The following is an 18102-nucleotide window of genomic DNA, read 5'->3' as shown; positions in this document are numbered from 1 at the left end:
CCATCCAATCAACTTTCAGGGCAACGAGTTTTCTATTACAAGACGAGTCTTTTATTATAAGAAAATATTTTTGCGATAAGCTCTGTGACATTCGCAAGAGTCAACTTCTAATTCAATCCATCGTCCTCTCGGTTAAAGTAATTTTTGTTATTTAACAAAGTTCACAGTAAGAGTTCACAAAATAATATAATTCAATTTTCGTTTTACGAAACTCGCGGAAAGATATTATTTTACCACTAAATTTGTAAAAAGTCAATCTTCCTGATGTGCCTAAGTTAAACTTCAATTAAGCAACTGTTAAAACAACTGTTAATGGTACTAGGAAACTCATAACGGGGACATAATGATCTCTATCATTTTAATTAATGTTGGCAACAAACTTCTTAATCTTGCTGCTATATAGAGCAGTCCCGGCTAATCTCAAAGATGATACATCACTACATCGAAAAAGCTTTAAGTAAATTAATAATTGGAAATGTTATGCATATAGCAGCTTCTAATATATTCATTATTATCATATTGTAAATTAAGTATTATCAATATATGCTGCAGCTTATAAATCAATTTAATTAAACGTTATAATTTTTTATATAAACAACAAAATTATTTTTGACTGATTGAGCAATTTATTAATTTTTTTGATAACGAAAGTTTGAGAATTTTTTTACTTTCGCGCATAAATAAAAATTAGCAGTTTTATATTATAATATTTTTATTGACGAAAAACATATTTTACCTGTGTATAAATGCAATCGATGCTCCGATTGCCTTCAATGGGCCAGTTATCTTCGACAATGTCGACCAATCCGCTTACAGTATCCAAATTTTGTACGCTGCGGTATCGCCTCGGAGGATCCGGCCAGTCGAGAATATTCAGTCGGTCAGGATCGGTGCGATTTTGTCGATTATAAGGCAATGGATCTGGAAGAGACACGAGACCCGACGGAATCGAATGAAGGCCGCACGTCGATCGTGAATGATAAGATTTTGCCTCGTTGAATCTGTCGTAAGAGTCTGAAAGATGTTGCTGACTCTTGTAGAGTCTGGAACAAAATGCACAATCTCTTAACTGATTGCCCTCTCGAAATAATTTCGTAAAATTTCGAAAATGCTAAAACGTAACTTAATATAAATTATAGATCAAAATAGCATCTATAAGTCTAATGACTTTAATAAATCCATTTGAATTCATAAAATCTGTGTTCTGAGTAATATTAGCTGACAGCGTTATTAAGTAGAAGGATATTGAGATTATTTTCAATTTTATTTTAATTTTATTAAATTTAAAAAACTTATTAATTTTTGGTTTGCTCGTTGCATCGCAGCAATTGATCTCGAATCGGAACTTTGGATTGCTGCAGTTAAAAAACGTTTCGTTAATGTATATAGAACTGCAGGAACACTTTCAATATCCTATCCCAATTAATCATTGTTTCATATGAAATCTCACTTCGATCGCTACGCAACAAATATGCCTGGAATACAATTTTTTTTATTAGCCAATGACGAATGTGCATCGAATTAGATTGCCTCCAATGGACCGTAAATAGATGTCGAAAACAAAAAGTCTAACAGTTGTTTTCCCGCTGTGCAACAACTATTCGATTTTATTCCGCAATACGAAGAGATATCAACTTGGTATTTCCGCGAAGTTTCTTCGCGAAGTTCTTGTGTCACTTTAAGAGGAACTTGTAAGTCGTTCTAGCGATTTGTTGAAGAGCGTCAATCGTCACTGACCGATCGAGTTTCGATTATGCTCGCTATTTGCAATAACTTGACGATCGCTGCAAGTGGCTAATGCAAGTTTACGGCGAAGAGATCAAATTCGTTGCGCGCATGAAGAAACTCGACTGCCATAATTGGACTTGTCGGTGGTTAATTGTTCGATGTTATCTTTTTGTGATTATTATTAGGAAATGTGCTGATATCTTTACTCATCAAAATGATCTTAGATTATTTGATCATTTCGAAAGGAACAGTCCTCAATTTAATTGATTAATGCGCTATCTAATATTAATCTTGTTGAAAGCAGCTATTAGACAGAATAGCCTACTGAACTTTTATTATCTTCTTATTTCGCGTGAGATGTGGTTGTAGCCTATTGATTAAAAAATAATCAGGTTAAGAGGCGCGCGGTCTATGATCGGGTCTTTCTTTTGATGGAAGGGCTCACCTGTCCTTGAGAGAATTCCGATCGATCAGTTTGGCCCTTGGTATCAATTGGTGTCTTCTGGGCAAATCGAAGGTCGATTGGCCTAGCCGAAAGTGCGCCGCTTCTCGATCCTGCCGAGAATCGTCCTCCGATATCACTGCGAGACTTCTTGTACGCTTCAGCAACTTCCTGCGGTCCTGCGTTGACTGTGCCGAGTGGGAGTCGTAACGACTGCCCTCTCTGTAATTAAAATCGCGCAATTGCGTAGTAACAGGTCTAAATCATAGGAAACGCAATCATAATAAAATCATATGCTATGACAGCGAGGTATATTTCCACCGAGTGCAACACGTAATTGACATATCTTGCATTGTGCCGGCTATATCAGAAAAGCACTTTCTCTCTCCCAGAAACCTCCAGGGAAATTTTAAAATTACTTTTACCGCGGTAAAAGCCTCAAGCTTAGAAGCGTAATTAAAAAGTTGCATAACTTAATTCGAAAGTTTGAAAAATCAAGGGGACTCGCGAGCAAATTATTTATTTGAACTTTCACTGTGCAAATGTGTAACGATTTTACACTTTAGTTAATGAAATGCTCATGTAATGAAATGCTTCGTACTCTTAAATTGGAATTTTTTTTTGAAACTTAATTAACAAGATAAATTTGATATTGAAAATTAATTAAAACACCGTGTGATTGTAATTGCTCCAAATTAAGTTCTTGTTCAGGAGAAGCTTTATGAATTGTTGGATGTATCAGACCTATTAATTAGCTTATATGAATTTTGATACACTTCATATATTACTGAAATGTTCGATATATTATGAATACGCAGATCATTATGACATTCTTTGAACAATGAATAAATGAATAATCATTACGAAGCAAATATGTAATCGCTGCCACACTAATTTAACATTAATGAACCTCCGAGCATCGTTACTCTGTGACATGGGTTTAATATCCCGTTAATTGCCATAAGTAGCTCAGGTGAGCCACAATATCATTAACGTAGACATATCGATGCATCTCTTTCCTTATGAGTGGCATGGTGAGTTGTCATCTCAAGAATGTATCGTAGGAAATTATCCGTGTGTAAATCAACGAGTTGGACAAACTCGGAAAAATTTATGTGTCTTAAAACATTGAGGAAAAAAAGGCATAATAACACAATAATGAGTCTTTTATGTTTACGAGAACATCATGTCCCTCTACGAATAGCAAATTTTCTTGTTTCATAAAAGAAAAGAACGTTTATGTGTATAACTATTTGAACGACCTTTTAAGATGAGATTTCACACTTGATATTTTTATCTCTTACTTAAAGATTATTACCTTTTTAACGTGCAGCATGACAAACCGTATCTTCCATTATCATTTTTTTCGCATAACATTTACCATGACTTATCGTATCCGACTGCGCACGTGAGTACATTCATAGTGGACGCTAATTAAACACCTAATTATATTATGATGTGATAATTGTGTTAGGCGTATCTCCTATTCCGTGTTTTAAACGAGTAAACTATTTTCCGGATTTTCAAGAATAATATTAGGTCCGAACTTTAATGATCAATACTACAATGAGATCGACAAATTAGTATTCATTCTGTATGTGATCCATAAAAATTTAAATTAAATTGTAAAGTCAATTTTTATCTTACTGGATACGTATTTTTAATATTTATTTTATGATTTTTAAATTGAAAAATTTGGAGAGAAAAACAAGCTGTTTTATTTTGAGTAAAACAGTAAAATTGTAAATACACAAATATATTTCTAAATATATTAACCAGTTTTGTCACATCATAAAACAAGGTTCAAAACTTTACGTTCTTGCAGTAACTAGGTTTTTTATTATTTGACTTGGAGAATTTAATTCTTTGCCTCGTTCTCATTTACATATAGTAAATTCGCGAATTTTTTAACGGCGAATCTCATTTGCATTACAAAGATAAAACGGAAACTAAGCTTATGTTCAATATATTTACCTACATTATTTTTCTTACTTTCTAATTAATTATACAACGCTTTTAATCCCAACTTTGTGAAAACAAATTCTTGTCGTATTTTTTCTAAATATAATAATAACATAAAATTTTAATTTTTGGCAAACTTGGTAAACTAAAATATTTTAATTAAATTTTTTCAATATTTACATGAGATTTGAACTTCCAAAAAGAAAACCAAATTTAATTATCATCTTTTTAATAATTCACATGATTAGAAAGTGTGAGGGAGAACATTATGCTAAGCTTATTTGATACGAAAATCATTATGGTTAATTGCTTTCCCAACGGTAACTGATCAAATATGCTCATAAAAGATATTGCGTAATCAATCTTTTTAATCAATAACAAGTAAAAATTTACGCACTATTTCATTTTACTCGATTGTATTAATTGCAAACATCAGAATCGAAATATGTAATTATCTTTCCACTTTGCTCCACTGTATATACGTTCACAAAGCATTTAATTGATGTTAAAAGAAACATACTGGGGCAAAATGTAAAAGAAGAAAAGCACGTGTGAAAAATCTCTTTCGGAGAATCTTGCATTATGACATAACGCAGTATAAAAATGAGATATAAGTCTGCCGCGGCAGGGGTATCTCTTTAGATTCCGAAAATCTTTCATGAATATCACGATCTTTTATGTCGCAGCACGTCCACATACATTTACGTACATGTACGAGTTTTTTTCCACTTACACATCCGTGAATGTAATGAATGTAATGAAAAACGGACGTGTCCTTTCGGCCGACTGCCCGTCTTAACGAACGTGAATCCTTGAAGTCCGAATGCAAACGGCGTATCGTCGTCTCATTGTGTTCGTCTGAGCACGGCGACTAGTTACGTAAGATTATCACGAGTTATCTCGGATAACTTTGCACACCATTTTCAATGCATATACATGCAGAAAGATCGTTCTCGGGTGACTACTTTTTTCTTCGAGTTCCTTTTTCTTTCTATAAGTTATACCGTTATTGGTCTTACCCGTCATCGATTTGTTTTATTAATAGTTTCGGAGAAGTATTTCGTGGAAATGGTCGATTTGACAGAACAGTCTTTTAATAACAGCACAAAATTTTTGTTATTACGTTAATTATAGTATCTAATTTAAGATTTCTTGCATTTAAGAGTTTTATGACGTTCATTTATGAAAGTTTTTTTGCACGAGCACTGTGATGTAATAATTTATTCTAGCAACTTTATCTCTTTTCGTACCTTCACGAGCGAATAAAGATGATCGGTTATCGATAGCATGATAGAACACGCTCGAATTGTAACCAATTAACTGATCTTGTTACTCTAATTACTCATAAATTTGATGGCGCTTCTTAATCGGAAACTGCGCTGCATGCATTCGCGAAAATCGGAAAGGACTTCAATTGCCCGGATTTGAAACGGCGAACGATGAATAATGTTCAATCGATCTGATTTTTTTGCACGAGCACGGAGAACATACGAACTGCGTAATCAAGTCGAATATCGATTAGCATCGTTTAAATATGCATGAATTATTAAAATGTCTCGATTATTCGCGAAAAATGTCATCAAGCTGGAAAAAGGGTAATCATAGCCGTATCGCTTCTATCAAAACAAATCGTAAAATTACGACATATAAATGCTCTAATTGAAGAGAAATAACATTTGCTTAAGTAGAATAAACATATTTCTGTCATAGAATATCAAGGGAGAGGACCTCGAGTATTTTCTTTTGTTAAGGCGAGTTGAATTTTGCTTTGATGTATGATATCAAAAATGAAAAATATCCGCGATACAACAGTACTGCGAAACTGTGCTTCATCAAAGTTTTATGTACACGACATAGGTACATATATAGTAATCTAAAAGAAAAATAAATGTTTTATTACGCTTTCGTAAGCATTGCAACACGCATTTCTATACAGGGAACATTTATTCCGTGTGCAGGTCGCGATAGAATTAAACTCAATCGTGATTTCCGGTTAATAATATACTGTATCGTTGCACCTGTACTTAGGATAGCACTGCGCAAAGAAAAGACAGAGCCTTTTGCACGTAGTGAAACGCGACGGGAATATTCTACGTGACCAGGCCGGAAGAAGTTCCGCAGCGTTGAACAGTCGATGGTTAACATCCGACTGACGACAAAGTTGGTTGTCTCCGTAAGACTTCATGGTTCGAGGCGCACCATCTTATATCGCGGCATTTATAAAATGAAATTATGCAATAAAGATGCACACTCTCACGTTTTAAAAGAATTACATTATCCCGCTTGTAGGACAATTAAGTAAAATAATTTATGCCATAAATTAAGACGATATAATAGTAACTGCTTTTTTTGTCTGTGTAATTTTTATCGAAATTAAAATAAAATGTAATTTATAAGATTTTTTTTAAAGACAAAATAGTGTAATTTATTAAATTACTATTATTTTGATATTTAACATTGCGAATTTTTCCAGTTGAACAACAGAAAGAAAGACAAAGTAAAGATATTGTGTTGGAATATTTTTTAACTATTTTTTAAATAATAATTATTTTTTAAGCTAGAAGTTTCATCTTTCAGCTAAACTTTAACGAAAGGAAAATGACTGCTTATTTCCAACATAATATCGTTACTTTGTCTTTCTTTCTGTTGCTCAACTGGAAAAGTTCACGTTAAAGTAAATATTCCCTCGCTTCCCAGTTATTCCCGGCAACGTTGCCGAGTCGAAATTGCGAACTTAACGAAGAAAAATCGTATAACTGATTACACCGGAGATAGTTGAAATAAATCTGAATTGCCAGTGTGTTTATGGTCAGGACAACTTGAGTGAGATTACTGTATAGATCTTTTTTTATCCGTATCTAAATAAGAAACATTACAACCTTGATTCTCGGCGACTCGTGTCTTTGGACGTCGCTGACGAAAACAATGATTATGCAATTTCGCCTTACCTAGATACCATGAACAAGGTCCACCACCATGACTAATTATACCGAGCCTAATTCATTAAAATTCAGGTCAAGATTAGATAAAACGATTAACGACGTAGGAATTTTCTCTTTCAAAAAACGCATAGATCCTTACACACACACACGTAGTCTAAACGGTAATTTTATTTAAAATAAAATTTCCATGTTGGATAAAAAAATTAACCATTAAAAAACTTGAATGGCTGCAGATTATACAGTTATCGATTTGTATTCTTTTTCACCGAGCATCCTCTGGTCACAAGAGGGTCTCTACTTGACACACATGCCATAAAGACACGCAACATTAGATAAATTAAACCAGATAACTCACGAATTTTTAAATAACTCTTAAACAGCTGACATAACGAGGAACAGCGGTGAGGCACAGGCTGACACTGCCGATAACGATTCTTGTTGTTTCTGGCATGTAAGTTGATAAGAGATTCGATTCTTGAGATGATTGATGGTCCCGAATAAATTCGATTAAGGTCGCCTTCGCTTACCGATAAAAGAAAAAGCGCGAGGAAAGATTCGGCACCTTCTCACTATCGCGTGGAACCGCACCGGATGCTGGGTTTTGGCACTCGCTGGACCGGATCGAGAACGGGCAGTTAATCTCGCGCGAGATCCTCTATCGGCCTGGACGCCGGTGCCGGTCTTCACTTTCTCGTTTGCGCACCGACTGGCAAAGACGCATTGTTGTACCTGCGAACCGATCGCCGTGGCTGTGCCACCTGTTCCCGACGGTATACCTCAATACTCGTAGTGGGAGTAGGATGTACTTCAGTCAGACACAATGACGTCGCTGGTCCTCGGAAATACGATCGTGGTACAAACAGTAGTCACGCGGATAAGTTACAAGTATACAGTAAAAATAAACCACGACTTAAAACTTATGTAACAAACAAATTTTGCAAATTTGCTTACGAGAAATAATAAAGAGGAAGAGAGAGAAATAAATTTATAATGAAGTTGTCGCTCGATTCATAAATGACATATTTTATATGTGTCTCAATATTTTAAATTTATTATTATTTAAATAATTAAATAATACATTATAATTTGACAGCTCATTTAATCATTGATTTTAATTATAACTCAGCATCAAACTTTAAAATAATTATTGTAATGAGGTTATATTATAATAATTTATTATGAAATTAATGAATTATAGTGATTGAAGTGGCACATGAAATTATAAAATAATTATTATGATTCTAAACACGATGAATGACGCATCGATATCATTATTGAAGATTCCAACGAATGAAAGATTAAACATTGTTATACATACATATGAAAGAATGAAATGTCAATGACCATGTGCCAGATTTGACAAGAACTTCATTAGATACATGATACGAGCATTGAATTATTTATTAACTAACATGCGCGATTATTAATTAAATAGGCACGAATTTTACCTAATTTAATTTAATTTAATAAATATAAAAAGCTGCAAAAATATTAATCTCAAAGTTTACAAAATTTTATAGATTTTATTGGTTTTTTAAGAGTATTAAACCATAATTTTTATATCATTAATCTTTTATATTTGTACAGATTTTGATATCAAAAAAGCATTAGACCTCTCATTACATTAAAATTTGGATACATTTAAATTATAATATATGATAAAAACAGTTTTGCTAAAATACTTAAAAATTTAACTTATAGATACAGACCTGAAAATAATTTTGCTAGACCATCAAAATATTATGGAGGACGCTCGAACAGTTAATTGCTAGAATATCAAAACTTTTAACAGAGTTGCTTATCATACTTGAGCAAAACCGTTCTTTCTGCGTATAAAATGGTATTTATACAATCTACGATTCGCTCATAAAGAGACTAGAGAGATAAGATTCCACGACAACTTTATCTCTACCATTTTAAGTTACTGAAACATTCTTCAACAATTCACTTTAATACGTCGGAGTGAATCTTTTCGATCCAGAAAGTACTAAATAATCCTCTAAAATCCAACAGAGTGCAGAATTCTAAGTGGCGAGATATTCCACAAGATACTTTATGTTAAGTATTTCGTGACGGAAGTTCGCGCATAAATGCTTCCAAGGTATCCTTTGAAGATATCTCCTTCGTTAGCCACAAGGTTATTGCTTTCCTTATGCGGAAGTATGTTTTTTGAACTTCGGTTCGCTATTTCCCGGAGGCTTAAACTTGCGACATTGTGTCAAGGCTGTGTCTGCCAAGCGGAACGACGTTCTACATTTGACGTAAAATTGTAAGAAATTTTTCTTACAACAGACATGCGTCAATCGACAAATTAATGCGAATTAAAATTCAACCGATTATATCTAGAATTGTTTTAAACGTGATATATTGTCGAAAAGATAATTTAAATGGAGATATAGAAATGAAGAGATACATACATACACATTCAGTATGATTCTTATACGCAGCTATTTTACTCTGCTTTTATTAAAATCAATTTATTTAAAAAGTTCGTTAATGTACAGATTCTATTATTAAAACACGTATTATTAAAACTGTAAATGAGTGTATGAATATTCATGAGAGAATAATTAAAAGTTAAAAATTTCTATTTTCTCTCTAGCTCATATTATACATACACACATAAAAATGGAAGTCTATTTTTTATTCATATTCATTTATCTATAATAATTATATTATCTACTATATTGCAGAAGGATTGTAATATTTATTGCATTATGCATATATAGTATGCAATATTATATTTCATAATATTGCATGTTATTTTTGCAATATTATTTTAAGCCATTAAATTTTCTGGATCATAATTTGTAAAATAATAAGGAAAGTTATATAGTATCATATTTTATAATATATATTATATTATAAAAATTGATCATTTATTGAAAGTAATTTACGTATTACAATTAAAACACATGTTGAGAAATGGTAATACATGTAACAACGAATATACATATAACAAAAGTTTAATAGTCTTCCGACCACTATTTCTCATTACGGTTAACACGGACTTCTCGTGATCTAGTTATCATTATCTAGTTATCTCCGAAGTTATCATTAATTAATACTAGGAAGGAACATCATCACAGAAAGTCGCAAGCAACTTAGATAATTAACAAGGTACACTACAGTGGATTAAGTTAGTAAAAATACTAATATGCACCTTCTCTCTCTGTGCTAACATACTCCAGTCTCAAACGTTAAATTGTAATGGTAAATTTTTATAAAAAACTGGAATCTTTTTTGAAACCTCGCTTGTACCAATTTTTTGGATCATTCAAATAAAATTGCAGTTAAAATTTCGTTACTTGTTGCATACACTATAAAATCAAAGTACAAATGAAAATAAATGTCGCGGCCAGAGTTCAGAGTGACAGAAGCTGATACCTCGAAATAACAAAAAGTTATATTGTGGATCACTTATCATCGGTACGAGATTCACTTTCTATTGCAATTTTCTTTTGAGAGAAACGAAAGCATCATGATGGAAACACGATAGGATTCTGTCTTATGTTTCGAATTGACCAACACGTCGCGTGAAACCGCGAAGAAGAAAGTGACCATAGCACTTGGCCTAGGAACTGCTTGCACACGCAATTGTGGGATACTGGATAGCTATCTTGGATAGTTGAACTTCTCGGTTTTTTTTCCTGGTTCACTTAGACTCCCGTCTCACTGCGCGTTTCTTCGCGGATCTTTTTTGGTCATTTAATTCTTCGATAGAAATGTATAATGATATCATGCTAAAATGAATGTGACCCAGAACACTGTGCTTCCTAATATTTATATAATTAATATCTACTATTCGACATTTCGATTCCTATGTAAATTTTTCAGACATAAATTCCCAAGTAAAGCAAATTAGATGACCCCAAAAAATTTTTCGAATAATAGCACGTTTGTAATATTAAAAATTGCACAAAATATAGTAAATAAACATGTCACTGCATAAATATTATATAATATCATTTATTTCTATGTACACAGATACATAATCTTTAAAACTTAATCATTATAACGAAATAATTATTTTATGTTTAATATTTTTATATCATTCATTTATGAAGCAAACTTACTGTTTATTAATATAAAAAAAACTGATCTAAATATTAATATAAATGTGCCATTTTTATGTTTTATTTATCGATTATAAGAATAAGAATTATTCTTATTATCTTTAATTTTAAATCTATATTAACTATTTTTTTATATGCCTTAAGAGAGAAAAGTAAAAGAAGAGATTTATCTAGACACAATTACTTTACTCTATTATAGTTTAGTTCACTTGGACTCACTGTAATTTATCCACATAGAAATTCCTGACCGATGGATTAAGAATCCTTACGCTGATCCTTGCTCGAACGAACAAAGGCACGATTCGCATCGCATCCGAATCGAACTTTTAATCGAAGTCTCATCAAATCGAAGAATTGCGGCATTTTCTTGGAGCTTCATTAAGTTGTAGGACGTAGTGAGAATGGATTACGAAAAATCGATTATTTCTTTCCGCGAACAAGTATTGAATATCAAACGTTCGGAAAATTCAGCTCTTACCGCAGTTCTTCTCTAAGATCTGAACAAAGTTTCAATATGAAAACCGTTTGAGAAATTCTAATGGTATTTTAAAATTGAGAACACGAAAGAGAGGTTGAAAATTTCTATTCCTGAAATTCCTTTATACTTTATGCAATCAAGACATTAGATAACAGTATTCTTTTGCCAGTTCTATCACTCGCCATTATCGAAGAATATTATCTACGAAGCGTGGTGCATTTACGAATATTCGAAATTACTTAAGGGAGTGCCGAACCTGTCCTGTTTTATCGATTATTTTGATTATTTTCAATTCATTAATCTTTTAATTGTATTTACAGAATTTCAATTCATTAATCTTTTAATTGTATTTACAGAATTAAAAATCCTTCTCCACAATCAAAGTACAGACGGTAACATAATATGCGCGTAAAAATTTTGTACAAAAAACGAAAAAAAATTTTAATTTTATTTACAAATTAAATTTTTTTGTTTTTTGTATAAAATTCTTACGTGCGCATTGTTACCGTGTGTACTTTGATTGTGGAGAAGGATTTTTAATTCTGTAAGTACAATTAAAAGTTTAATGAATTGGAAATAATCAAAATAAACGATAAAACAGGACAGATTTAGCATCCCCTCAAAGCCATTTCTTTCCGCATTTTATCGACCGTAACAGCTGTTCTTAAGCTCATCAATATCGATTAACAGTCAATATAAAAATTAAAGGAACATTGCTTTCTTGAATATAAGTAACTGATTATATACTTAATTTGATTTAACATAAATAAAAGTAAGAGTTAAATAAAAAGTATTGTTTATATTCATGGACGAGCGATACGGATCTACGTTTGCAGTATATTCGTGGAGATTCGATCATACTTTTGAGCACGGAACAGCCATAATGGAGCTCGTAGCATGTAATTTTAACGACGCAGCATTCGAGTGGCGTTTTAGCGTATTGCACGCTTTCTCTGACGCCTTAATGTAACGCTTGTTTTTTTTTCGTGTTTCTCTTAATGAACGATTCATGGAACTTAGAAGAATAATAATTGTAGAAATATATTGTTAAGATGTGCAAATTCAGTCGATCAATACGTTTTTGGAGACAAGTGATGTTAATAAAATACAATACAAAGTAAAGTAGAACGCAGTATAAAACAAGAACGGAATAGAGAATGAAACACGTAATTCAACAAAACTTTATCTGCACCGGGAAACGGAACTAAAAGTTCCTCGAGGAAATTTAAAGTATACATGTGACACTGTTTCAGAATTTTGAAACGTAGACATCAAAAGGTCTTAACAAAGTAAACTTTTAAACCTTGTTACACTTATGTTTAAAACAAAAACTTGGTTGATAACTTCAGAGGGAAAAATAGTTCTATGAATAAGAAAAATCTCGCGGAGGAACTTTTTCGCGCGGGAAGAATTATCTTCAAATTCTTTCCGCACATTGATAATTATGAAACAAAAAAGCCAGATACAATCAGCTATGCAAATCGTGGAAGATTGTTTTCTTGTTTTGCTTTTGTCATAAATACCTGAAAATAGTACACACTACAATTTTCTTTCCGGTTTAAAGATATATTCAGGATGTAAAGGATATTTCACTTCGCACACGATACGAGCGTATAATAACAATTGAACGACATTCCTGGTTTGTCGTTGAATGCAGTCGATACACAACTGGGATATCAAGTCGGAAAAGAAAAACGACACGGCTTCCATCCCCTCTGTGCGGTTTTCGATGAATCATAAGGTTGTCGGGGGAGCTACTTCACCCCGTGTGAAACGAAATGTGTATACCGAGTACAATCGAATGCAGTTCACATATGAGTGACCTCCCCCGAGTTCACCTGCCTTCGTTCTTTAGCTCACCTGGTCGCAGTGATTCGTGCATTGCGCAAAAAGTTATACGAAGTATTTTTTTTCTTTTTAAATAATTTTAATTACTAAATTTTTTCAAATCTTATATTGCAGAAATTATTCAACATATTCTTTCATATCCAATTTTATTTAAATCACGTAAAAATAATAACTATTTCTTGCAATTTATGTAACAATTGAATATATGTGTATTTTACATTACAACAATTGTATACAATAGTTTATATAGTTTATATAGAATTATTATATATAATATCAAATGTTTCAACCAGAAAATAAAAGAATTTATTTTTCGGGGCTTATCATCAACTCTTTAAGGTAACTACTAAGTTACCTTTACCAATAATTAAGTTACACTTCAAGTAACATTCGATAATTTCGTTCTTTCTCGTTTCGGTTGTTGGAAACGATAATTACTAGAGTAGAAGCAGTTACGAATTTAATAGTCGACGATGAAACTTTCTCACGTGAAACGGTTTTTACCGATCTTCACTGTTTTCCATTGTTCTTCCGGTTCTCATCATTTTCACTCGCGACCGATTCGCGGAATTTCCACGAAACACTTCGAGAACCAATTATGTACTAACCGATAGTACACATGATGAAATCAATTAAGCTTGATTACCTGAAACGTCGTTAGGAATTCCGCACGGCCGACGATCCGCACTTCATCGCGAGAGAACTATGGAGAAATTGATGCACCAGAAACGCGTGACGTGAAAGCAAGTGGTAATGCGTAGTGATACGTGTGTAATTCAATCCTCGGTCATTGGCACTTACAAATTTTCGAGTTACCTGATTCACTTTCCACTGACTATGACCGAGGAATACTAATGCAACTCTCAAGAAACATTAAACTTCACAATCTCCACGATAATCTGGTTTATCTCTCTCTTTTTGATTTTTTTTAATAGTAAAATTTAATCAAATTGTCAATAACTTTTCAGTTAAATAATCAAGAGAATTGAGTTTTTTAAAATGAAAAAAAAAAAAAAAAAACAGTGTTTATTACTGAGAAAACTGGAAAACCAAGATTTTTTTGGACATTTCTTTTCTTATCCTTAAAAATCAGGCATTTCCATGGAATTTTCTTGAAACTTGGGAAAATTGGAATTTTACTTTTAAATTTACGTTTTTTTTTCTATTTCTAACAATTGTTTTTTATCTTTTGTCTAATTTTTGATAATACAAAATGTTAATCGACTAGTATGTATGCACATCCATTCTCTTGTAACTTGTTAGTTTTTATTTAAAAATTAATGACAGTAAAAGACAAGTACATCATTCTAAAGTTCTAAACTGACTTGTATGTTTAATTACGTTTCGTATTCTGCACTTTTAGCGAGTTAAATCATTGTTGACAAATCGTTATATATCACTTATTTTATATTTTATTACGTTTCATAATTTCTTAAATTTAATATTCAAAATTTACAAGTAGGTTTTCTTTGTGATTATATAATTTTATAAATATTAGGAACATTAAAACAGGTACAAGAAAATTGATTTCAAATGCAGTAGAAAGTTTTTTAATATTATCTGGAATTTTGAATAAAATTGGAAAACCTAGGATTTTTAAGAAAATCCTAAGTTTTCCAATTTCCTTTACAAAATTTGCGTAAGCACCCTAGAATATTTTCCTTGTTATAATCTTATAAAAAAATAAATTTATAATTTAAAAAATATTTCCATTATCCGAATAAATGTAGACTTACTTAGCGCTCAATATATATATATATATATATATATATATATATATATATATATATATATATTTCCTTCGCAATTTATATACGAGCAGAGCAAAGCAGTTTACGAAACCAGGTCTTGGATGGACCAAGAACGATCCGAGAATCGCTCTTACCTAATCCAGCCATCGATTTTAATGCTACCGTGCTTCAAGGATGGTTGCCTTCTTTACGTAACGTTGTACACATCGTAAAAAAAAAACATCACCCGTGTAATAAACTTATTATTACGTAAGCGAGAGAATCTCCGCGAGGCCAATCGCAAATTGTACCTAAGTCGAAGACATAACAGAGTCCGGGACTTCATCAATCACATGATGCCTCCTGTGTTGACGTCGCGTCATCTCATTAGAACCATTTGGCATGCTGACTAAACTTTGACGATTGTATATTTAAATTTCATGAACCGACAACGAATTTCATGAACCGACAGCAAAACGGAAAGTAGAGCCGACTATATTCAATGGTTTGCACGATTTTTCCCGCTGTCGCGGAAAGGTCAGGAAACGAGGTCACGAACCTATAGGAAGTTACACAATAGAGACTACATCCCTATTCTCACAAGAGAAATTCTCTCTCTCTCTCTCTGTCTCTCTCTCTCTCTCTCTCTCTCTCTCTCTCTCTCTATATATATATATATATATATATATATATATATATATATATACTAATAATGTTTTTTAATGAGGATTCGAGTCTTTCATTATATTGACGAGTTTCCTCTCGTCTCACGGAATGTTCTCATAAAATTCTCATATTTTCCGTACGACAGTGAATTGTGAAAGTATAGATCTCGTTGCAAAAAACATCGAAGAGGTATGCTCAAAAAGAGTAAACCTTCGTCTGCATTATAACGTAGAATTGCAAATGTCTTCTCCTGATGATCGCAAATTCCACGTATGTTGGCAAATCGCCACGCTAATAATGTCATCGCTTTAAACTTTAAATATAGTCACGTATTGCCGTCTCTGTTCATCGAGCAAAATTTGGATGAAAGTTGGCAATAAAAACCGAGACTAACGAGAAGAGACAACGCCCCAGAATAATCCAGCGATATTTCGAGACGACGATAAACCTCGAACTCTCACTCGCTGGACTAAAGTTTATATCATAGAATATGACCTGCTACAATCAACAATTACAACACCGCGTGAAAGCTGATTATCAGATTAGCATAAATTTTCATTGAATTTTCCATGTGGCATCTGCTATATAGAACAAGTCGAGAATCCGGAAGACTCAGTAATTTATTCGTATTTTCGAATGTAAAACTGTATCATCAAGAACTCGGCATTACCGTAAATATCTTTTTGCATATTGGCTTTTTTAATATCAATATATAATTATTTAAATGTTGTATAAAAAATATATATTGATTAAATTTAAAAAATGATGCAAATTTTATATACAAATTAAAAGGCAAATATATATCCTTCATAAAACTTTTTCAAATATTGTGCTGAATAATTAAAATTTTTAGGATAATTTCTGATATATTTGACCTATTCAACGCGAAGAGTCAAGTCACAAACAATGGATGGAATTTCGTTCGCGTTTCGTAAATTATAAATTAATATTCACAACAATGAAATGTTTTCGTGCATTTTTGTTGTAGCTCATTAATCCTAAAAATATCCATATTAATTTAATAAAATAATTTATCATTCTTACTATTTATAAAAAGCATGTAATAATAAAAATGTGAATATAATAAAATCGAAGAGCTCATCAAGAAAAGACTGCATTAAAATATACATTTTATTCACCAAAATTTCTCATATTTCCATATCATATTTCTACATTTTTATAAATTTTTCATTCTTTATGATATTTTCATTTGTCTGAGACTCTGTTGAAAAGCAATAAGATTAAATAGATCTATATAATTCCTAAAGATTAAGGATAGTAAAATTAAGGACAAAATATGCAATTGTCACTTGTATGTACATATGCAGTCTTTTCGAAGTGAGCACCTCTATTAATTGCGATCTACCTCGATGTTCCAACATCACGGTCGACGAACTCCATCGTCACCTGGCAATAGACAATCTTGACGACGTACATCGCGGTCCGAGCCGCTGTGGCACTTCGCACTGACGACACTCCACGTTACCGGATCTCTTCGCGTTGCGAGTAATTTCCGATGTGCAGGAGACACACGCGGTTTGTCATCGCCCTTTGTGATGATATGCACGTGTGCGTATGTATCACGGAGAGACAGAAATGGGGAGAAAGGGTCGGAAGAGGAGAGAAACAGAGAGAGAGAGAGAGAGAGAGAGAGAGATTCAGATGCAAAGACGGATATCCGGTGTTCCGCTACTACGATCACGTTACGACGCACGCTGCCGCGCGGTTTCGCGCTAATTAGCGATAGTTCGATGTATGGCGCGGTTTGTTTGACGCGAATCGATCTTGTCAAATAATTGCCCAATATCACTTTGATGAATACCATTTATAAATCAACATTATTATATACATATAAAGGAGCTTTATTTCAAAATTAATTATCGCAAATATTGCATATCCGATATCTTCCTTTCGCACGATTATAATGTATCGATTAATTATTAATTATTATATGCGCATTTATCTGGAAGTATACTGAAATGCACTGAGATGTAATGCTGCAATATTGCGACTATTCATTATACACGTCCGAGTTGCCTTAAGGCCATCTGACAATGGCGTAAATGTAATTGCAAGTGATTGTGTCGTCAGTTTTTTGTCCATTTCCTATCAAGGTAAATTAACTTTAATCTCGGTTTTTCTTGTTCGTAGAACTAAAAAAAGATAAAAAGAGAATTTAAACTGAGATTAAAGCTAATTAGCATTGATATAAATGGACCTACAAAACTGC

General features: G+C 32.7%; 2 protein-coding genes across 2 annotated transcripts in view; one reads left to right on the top strand and one right to left on the bottom strand.

The window, feature by feature from the left end:
* LOC105827823 (calcium uniporter protein, mitochondrial) overlaps nt 1-18102 on the top strand; it is a 55607-nt gene that overhangs the window by 25636 nt on the left and 11869 nt on the right. The window lies entirely within an intron of this gene.
* Nucleotides 1-18102, bottom strand: part of LOC105829053 — a 30578-nt gene that overhangs the window by 4368 nt on the left and 8108 nt on the right. Inside the window, exons 3-4 of the mRNA XM_028189337.2 lie at nt 2174-2392; nt 737-1043 (exon numbers count right to left, since the gene is read on the bottom strand). Coding sequence (XP_028045138.2) covers nt 737-1043; nt 2174-2392 — 526 coding nt within the window. The remainder of the gene's footprint in view (nt 1-736; nt 1044-2173; nt 2393-18102) is intronic.

Source organism: Monomorium pharaonis, chromosome 3 (assembly GCF_013373865.1).
Source record: "Monomorium pharaonis isolate MP-MQ-018 chromosome 3, ASM1337386v2, whole genome shotgun sequence".
Taxonomy (NCBI): Eukaryota; Metazoa; Arthropoda; class Insecta; order Hymenoptera; family Formicidae; genus Monomorium; species Monomorium pharaonis.
The sequence above is the reverse complement of the archived record's forward strand: the minus strand, read 5'-3'. Positions and strand labels throughout refer to the sequence as shown.